The sequence below is a fragment of the Colobus angolensis genome, unplaced genomic scaffold (assembly GCF_000951035.1).
Source record: "Colobus angolensis palliatus isolate OR3802 unplaced genomic scaffold, Cang.pa_1.0 Scaffold253, whole genome shotgun sequence".
NCBI classification, from domain to species: Eukaryota; Metazoa; Chordata; class Mammalia; order Primates; family Cercopithecidae; genus Colobus; species Colobus angolensis.
In genome coordinates, this window is record NW_012115744.1 from 924,834 (window position 1) to 933,049 (window position 8,216).

The following is an 8,216-nucleotide window of genomic DNA, read 5'->3' on the forward strand; positions in this document are numbered from 1 at the left end:
TATCAATGTCAATGTAACATATATTACTTCCACAGAAATATTTAGAACTCTCAGAAAAATAAAGTATATTCCAAGAAAAAAAAAACCCTCAAAAATAAAACACAGAATTGTCATATAGTCTAGCAATTCCACTTCTAGGTATACACCCAAAAATTGAAAGCAAGGATTCAAACAAATACTTGTACACACATGTTCACAGAAGCTTTATTCAGAATAGCCAAAAGGTGGAAACAATCTTGAGTGTCCAATGATGGATGAACAAAATGATATATATATAATGGGATAGCATTCAGCTTTAAAAAGGAAATTCTGACACAAGCTACAACATAAATGGGCCTTTAGGACATTATGCTAAGGAAAATAAGACAGTTACAAAAAAGACAAATACCGTATGATTCTACTTATGAGATTCCTAAAATAGTAAAGTTCATAGTCAGCAGATTTGTGGTTGCCAGGGGTAGGTGCTTCCTGGGTTCAAGTGATTCTCCTGCCTCAGCCTCCTAAGTAGCTGGTAGTACAGGTGTGCGCCACCACACCCTGCTGATTTTTGTATTTTTAGTACCAACAAGGCTTCCGCACGTTGGCCAGGCTGGTCTTGAACTCCTGACCTCAAGTGATCTGCCTGCCTTGCCCTCCCAAAGTCCTGGGATTACAGGCGTAAGCCACCGCACCTGGCCGAGTTACTGTTGAATGGGTAGAGTTTCCACTTGGGAAGATGAGAAAGTTCGAGACAGATGGCAGTGATGGTTGCACACTATAAATGTACTTAATGCCACTGAACTGTACGCTTAAAAAAAAACCTATTTCTGCGTGAAAAAGGTAAAGTATGTGCAAATGTAATGAGCTATTAAGTAAATATGGGGGTATTATAAAGTATGTGTGTACACACATATTTCTAGAAGGTGACACTATAAATTAGAAATGCTATTTGCCTCTAGGGAGGAAATACTAAGGGTCTGACTTAAGAAAACTAATTTTCTCTCATATGTTTTGTTTTTACCATTTAAATAGATTATTTCTTTACTGTTAAATCAGTTTACAGGATTGGCTGTTTGAGGGGCTATACTTTCAAAATAGATGGTAAGTTTCGAAATGGCATATCCCCTTTGTAGCTAACTCTTTCCTTAAAGATTTTTTAAAGCTAAAAATTACCCCTGTATACTTCCTCTAATTGCATGTCTAAGTGAATTAAGCGCATCACCCAAGATAATATGGAAGAAAAACAGTAAAACCTTGGCAGGTATTAGAAACAGGAAAAATAAAAATATAAGAACTAATTCATATTCACTCTCTTACATTAGGTAATTCAGCAAGAGACTGATTTAAGTTTATCAGTAAGAACTGAGAGGCTCTTGATTTCTACCAGAATGCCTCATATATTTCAATAATTTTGACTATGTTGTTATATAAGAAAAATATAATTTTTGGATTTTTGAGGTCGGCTCCACTAACAAGACAGGTCTTACTTCTCAAATAAAAAACCTTTTTTATCTCTATTTGCCTAATATATAACACTTAAAAACCTCTCAACTGGCATCTAAAATTATAATCATTGTCTTCCTATGACTGGATTGGAAAAAATAAGAACTAGTCACTAATGAAAAGCCAACAACTACAAAACTCCCCAGGCTCCCCAGGTCATGTAATAACTACTCTGCTTAAGCAATTTTATCCTCACTGTTTCAGATACGTCATTATTTGCTGTTCTATTTGCTTTTTAAAGAAGTAGACATATAGTCAGATTTTAAAAGCCTCAATACATTAAATGACTAGTTCCAACATTTAGAGACTCTCGATACAATTCTCATACTTAACAAAAGAAAACTTTCATGGTATCAAACTTATCTGAATATAAAATTATATAATAAATGGATAATTACTTTCTTTCCGATATCCCCTCAAACTGTATATATAGCCTCCCTACTTTGAACATTCATTTTAATTGGTGCTTGAGAAACCAAATATAATTTTTTTATTCCAAGAATTGACATCATATTAACCCGAGTTAAGGTTGCTGGTTTTTAAAAATTACACACACACACACACACACACACACACAGGAGGAAGAGGGAGTTCATTTCACTTGCATAAACTTGCAAACTGGATACTAAGACATTTTCATGTCAGTTTTAACAGACATCTGCTTACTTCCTTTCAGGTTTAAAATCTATCAAGAACGACGACTCAATGTCTCCTGCATTTTTAGCTTATGTTAATACTTATGTATTTTTAGCTACTGGTAAGTGGATATAAAACATATAGCGTATCACTAGAGACTGAAAAATATCTAAGAAACTAGAATCAGCCGGGCGCGGTGGTTCACGCCTGTAATCCCAGCACTTTGTGAGGCCGAGGCGGGCGGATCACGGGGTCAAGAAATCGAGACCATCCTGGCCAACATGGTGAAACCCAATCTCTACTAAAAATACAAAAAATTAGCTGGGCGTTGTGGTGCACACCTGTAGTCCCAGCTACTCGGGAGGCTGAGGCAGGAGAATCGCTTGAACCCGGGAGATGGAGGTTGCAGTGAGCCAAGATCGCGCCAGCCTGGCGACAGAGTGAGACTCCGTCTCAAAACAAACAAACAAACAAAAAACTAGAATCATGAAAATCATCTGTTTGAGCAAATTCTTTTACAGATTAGATGTAGGCTGTACCTCAGTTTATTAAAGTATAGTACTTTACAATAACAATAAACTATACGTTAGACGTTGGAAGCAATTATCCCTAAAGTCTATTCCAGGTATAAGATTTGGGTATTCTACAATAACCAAACATTTTGTCCTCTCGACTGGCCAATCTGTTTATAGTTAGGTATTAAGTCTATTAAATACCATATCTGACACATCAAGCACAAATCATCTATTATTATCTGCAGTATGAGAAATGACAGCCTGGTGTTAACTTTTAAGCAGGCAGCTCCCGTTGAAGTAACCTTTCAACAGAATGCTTAAAGCACGAATACCGGCAAAAATAAGATTCCGTCTTACTATTTTTACACAATCGTTGATGCAACTCAGAGCGTATCCTTTAGCACTTTCTCCTTTCCCTCAACTTTAAAATGGGGCTGAAGTTCTATTCACTTTCATTTTTTTAAAGCCACACTTTTCTTATCTAGATCTGAATTTCAGAATGAAAAGATGAATGCTTTAAGACTGAAAATTCATAGCAAGGGCAAAGGAAAGTACCGTTTTATAATGAAAACCGCAAACCGTATAGGGGTCAGAAGATAACGGGCGTTCATTTCAAACCTGTGCAATCACCTAGAACAAATCGTGCGGTTCTGGTCTATAAAACCATTCTTTGTAGCTCAAAAGACCACAAATACAAGCACCCTTTCGCAGAAACCCTCAAATTGACTGCCAGAGAGATTACGTAACCAAACATCGCCAAAGACTTATCTAACTTGTATAGCGGCAGCCTGTTTGACCTCATTCACACAGAGGAGCTATCACATTAAGATCTGGCACTTGTTTCTACATTTCCAAGCCGGATTCTGGCGTCCTCCTCCTTCTAAGACGGGCGGTGCAGCGTCACCAGCGTCGGGACAGACCTGTCCGGCTCGGAACAGACTTCGCGCTCTACCCGGCCAGGCCCAGCTCTCACCCAGGTACCCGTGTCGGGCTCCGCAGCCGGGATATGGCGCCCCCCGGCGGGTGGCGAGGGGCTCAGCCGGACGAAGCCCCGACACCCGCAAACTCCCGACTCCACAGGTAGCGGCGCCGACGCCGGGGCCTCCGCGCTCTGCTCCCCCGGCCCTGTCCTAGGCCCCGTGCCCCCGACCCACTCGGCCTCCCTTACCATGTTCTCGGCGCCGACTCTGCCTGCGCTCGGCCGCGAGCCCTCCCGCTGACGACCCGCGCCGCAGCCGCCGCTCTCGCAGCACCGACCGCCGCCGCCGGAGCCGGACAATACCCCGTGCCCGCCTCGCGCTGCTGCGGCCAATGCCCGCTTGTCTTGCTGGTTCGAACCCCAGCTGCTGTTCAATCGCGCGCCTCCTTCTAGCCAGACCCCGCCCCCCGGCACCGCCTACCTAACGGCTGTTTGTTTTTGCACACGGCACGCGGAGGCGGGGCTTCCAGCCCCAATAGTGACGCCCTCTCCGCCTTTCACCAGGCACCCAAGCCTGACGAACAGAAAAGCAAACCAATGAGATTGGACGCCTGGCAGACGAAAGCCAATGAAAATATCGCCCGCGAGCAAGGGAGGCGGGCCACTGAGAAGGACAGCAACATTAGCTAATGAGGTGAAGCGATTGCAGGCGCTGTGGCTTTCCCGCCCATTCGCGGCGTTGGTTTTCCCGCTTCTGAGACTTGTTTGGGGAGGTCAAGACTTTTGGACGTGCTTCTCCTGGTGGGTTTTCACAAAGACTGTGAGGATTTATTCGTCTTAGGACGTGTGGATCAGGAGGGCGCTGGGTTTCAAGGTTAGGCAGCCCTCATGCTCAGCCGTTATTCTGGGGAACTGGCTCCCCTGACGTCCTCTCAGCGCGGACCCTGGGAAGGTCCGCGGCAGACTGAGGCGGGAGAATCGCTTGAACCTGGGAGGCGGAAGTTGCAGTGAGCCGAGATCGCGCCACTGCACCCCGGCTGGGCGACACATCGTCTCAAAAAAAAAAAAAACAAAACAGCTATCAATTGGCTACCTATTGTTATTTGTATGATAAATTCTTTTTCCTTTTTAAGAGACGGAGTCCTAGGACTACAGGCGCGCGCCCCAATGCCCAGCTAATTTTTGTATGTTTAATAGAGATGGGGTTTCCCTGTGTTGGTCAGGCTGGTCTCGAACTCCTGACCTCAGGTGATCCGCCCGCCTCTGCCTCCTAAAGTGCTGGCATTACAGGCGTGAGCCACCGCGCCCGCGGTGTATTACAAATTCTAAGAATAGGAAGATAATGGGGCCGGCTTGGTGGCGCGGACCTGTAGCCTCAGCTACTGTCAAGACTGAGACAGGAGGATCTCTTGAGCCCAGGAGGTCGAGGCTGCAGTGAGTCATGATCGCACCACTGCACTCCAGCTTGGGAGACAGAGTATACCCTGTCTTAAAAAAAAAAAAAAAAGGTAATGGATGAGGCCGATAGTCAGGAATAAAATGACTTTAGACAATTGGGTATGCATGGGATTGTGTATGTGGGGGCAGAGGGTGGGCATAACCGAAGTCCCATACTCATGTCCCTCTAGGCCTTATACATTTTGCAGACCTCACAGAGCTCAGACTGTCATAAGCTGTTTTTCTTCTCAGCCTCTTCAGTGTGCTTATTTTGCTTACATCATTAGGTTAAAATTTGGAGGGTAACTCCCAGCTAGAAAGGAAGAAAAACTCTAAAGTGGAATCGCCTTCCCCCGGAAGCTGTTGTAAAAATTAAAGGATGTATGTGAGTGCACAGGCTCTCCAGCGATCGTTTTTCTTCCACAGTGTTTCCACTATTTATTTATGTATTTATTTACTTTTTGAGATGAAGTCTCGCTCTGTTGCTCAGGCTGGATGGAGTGCAGTGGTGTGATCTCAGCTCACTACAACCTTCGCCTCCTGAGTTCAGGTGATTCTCCTGCCTCAGCCTCCTGAGTAGCTGGGACTACAGGCTCCCGCCACCATTCCCCGCTAATTTTTGTATTTTTAGTAGAAATGGGGTTTCACCATGTTGGCCAGGCTGGTCTTGAACTCCTGACCGCAGGTGATCCTCTCGCCTCAGCCTCCTAAAGTGCTGGGATTACAGGCGTGAGCCTGTTTCCACAATTTAAAAAGGCCCATCACCCTATCATGATCATCTCTATTATAGTCTGGGCAATATGAGCTTTCTGGGAGAACCAGCTTCATTTCCTAACTGAAGAAATGGACTTAGGTGAACTTAGTCATTTGCCTCAGACCGCATAGCCTGCAGATAACCAAGATACCAGCTCACATTTGTTCCAACTCATTCCAGCTTTAAATTCTTTAATTCTTTTCACAGTACAATACATTGACTGCTAGAATGTGTTCTTGGTGTTGGTGAGTTAATAGTGAAACAAGTTTCTGCCTTAGTGGAGATTCTGTTCTCATAGGATTTTCCCAGGCTGGCACTTTAGAAATTTGTATCCAGGCCGGTGATAGCTGTTCCAAAGTTTGAATCAGGAGAAGCAACTTTGGGGAAGTGAGTCTTTAAAAAAAGGTAACTTAAATTCAAGAAGAAGAAGAGGGTGAACTTCTAAGTAAGAATTTGGAAAAATAAGGATGAAGTTATAGACAACTGTGAGGAAGGGTGTCCAGTGAAATAGGAAGGAATGGAGCAATGTGCCCAGATTAATAGAAGTCTCAAAACTATGTAGAAGAGTGGAGTTACTTCAGTAGCAGTAGCCATTGTTAATTGTTGCTCCTCTGTGTTTCTGGCCTCAGTGGATGGCATTACCAATCTACTAAGGCATAAGCCTGCGAGTTATTCCTTTAACAAATCACTCAATGCCTACTGTTTGCAGGCACTGTGCTAGGTACTGAGGATTTGGTGATTAGCAAAATAGACATTGCCCTTGCCCTCATGGTCCTCTGCAGTGGGAGTCAGATGTTAAAGAAATAAATACCGTATGTGAATTGTAAGTTCAAGTGTGCTGAAGGAAAAGAACAAGGTGCTTTAAGAGAGCAACAGGGAATGTAGTTTAGTTGATGCGGGTGGTGTTCCACAAAGAAGGAGCATGCAGGCTGGGCGCGATGGCTCACGCCTGCAATTCCAGCAATTTGGGAGGCCAAGGTGGGTGGATCATCTGAGGTCAGGAGTTCGACACCAACCTGGCCAACGTGGCAAAACCCTGTCTCTACTAAAAATGCAAAAATTAGCCAGACATGGTGGCGCATGCCTGTAATTCCCAGCTACTCGGGAGGCTGACCCAGGAAAATCACCTGGGCCCAGGAAGCGGAGGCTGCAGTGGGCTAAGATCACGCCATTGCACTTCAGCCTGGGCAACAGAGCAGAGCAAGACTCCACTCCATCTTAAAAACAAAACAAAACAAAAAAACTTGCCCTTGTGAAGGGATTGAAAGAAGTGTTCAATAATGTATGAGAAAACACCTAGCACTGTACCTAGCACATGATAGCCAATAAATGTTAACTTCCTTCCTTAACAGGAAAATCATTTTCTTGCCACTCTCTACCCCTCAACCTTCATGTCATTGAGTCAGATTTTTTTTTTTTGAGATGGAGTCATGCTGTTTCGCCCAGGCTGGAGTGCAGTGGTGCGATCTCAGCTCACTGCCAGCTCTGCCTCCCGGGTTCACGCCGTTCTCCTGCCTCAGCCTCCCGAGTAGCTGGGACTACAGGCACCCACCACCACGCCCGGCTAATTTTTTTTTTTTCTTGTATTTTTAGTAGAGACGGGGTTTCACCATGTTAGCCAGGATGGTCTCAATCTCCTGACCTCGTAATCTGCCCGCCTCGGCCTCCCAAAGTGCTGAGATTACAGGCATGAGCCACCGTGCCCGGCTGATTCAGATTTTGATGAAAGTGGAGTTAGGTTGAAAAAAACTGGTTCTCATTGTAGACAATAGTAATCCTTTTACTGATTTATATATCCTCACTGTGAATTAAATATCATCACTGTAAACACGGATGCCAGAAAAAAGTCTGCCTACTAACAGTTTTATAAACCAAGTGTGTTAGTAAAATCTAGTTTCTAGTGAACTAGGGTTACAAAACAGGCAAAGATGAGCTCAAAGAAGAACACCAGTCTAACCAGAAAATTTTATGTAATAGCATCTATAAATGATAAACTACAAACATGGACAAATTATTCAACTTTGGGCTGGGAATGGTGGCTCATGCCTGTAATTCTAAAGCTTTGGGAGGCCAAGGCATGAGCCACCAGGGCAGGAGTTTGAGACCAGCCTGGGCAACATGACAAGACTCCACTTATACAAAAATTAAAAGAAAAAAATTAGCTGCGCTGGGCGTGGTGGCTCACACCTGTAATCCCAGCACTTTGGGAGGCCGAGACTGGCGGATCACGAGGTCAGGAGATCGAGACCATCCTGGCTAACACGGTGAAACCCCATCTCTACTAAAAATACAAAAAATTAGCTGGGCGTTGTGGTGCACACCTGTAGTCCCAGCTACTCAGGAGGCTGAGGCAGGAGAATCGCTTGAACCCGGGAGACGGAGGTTGCAGTGAGCCAAGATCGCGCCAGCCTGGCGACAGAGTGAGACTCCGTCTCAAAACAAACAAACAAACAAAAAACTAGAATCATGAAAA

General features: G+C 44.4%; 1 protein-coding gene across 2 annotated transcripts in view; it reads right to left on the reverse strand.

Moving 5' to 3' along the window:
• Positions 1 to 4,524, reverse strand: part of LOC105515066 (histone H2A.V) — an 18,586-nt gene extending 14,062 nt beyond the window's left edge. The window contains exon 1 of one of the 2 annotated variants that reach the window (XM_011946782.1): positions 3,802 to 3,907. In XM_011946782.1, the coding sequence (XP_011802172.1) occupies positions 3,802 to 3,804 (3 nt within the window). In that variant the 5' untranslated portion in view covers positions 3,805 to 3,907. Of the gene's footprint in view, positions 1 to 3,801 lie in introns of both variants that reach the window. The other variant, XM_011946781.1, reaches the window with a different exon arrangement.
• Positions 4,525 to 8,216: the final 3,692 nt, after the last annotated feature.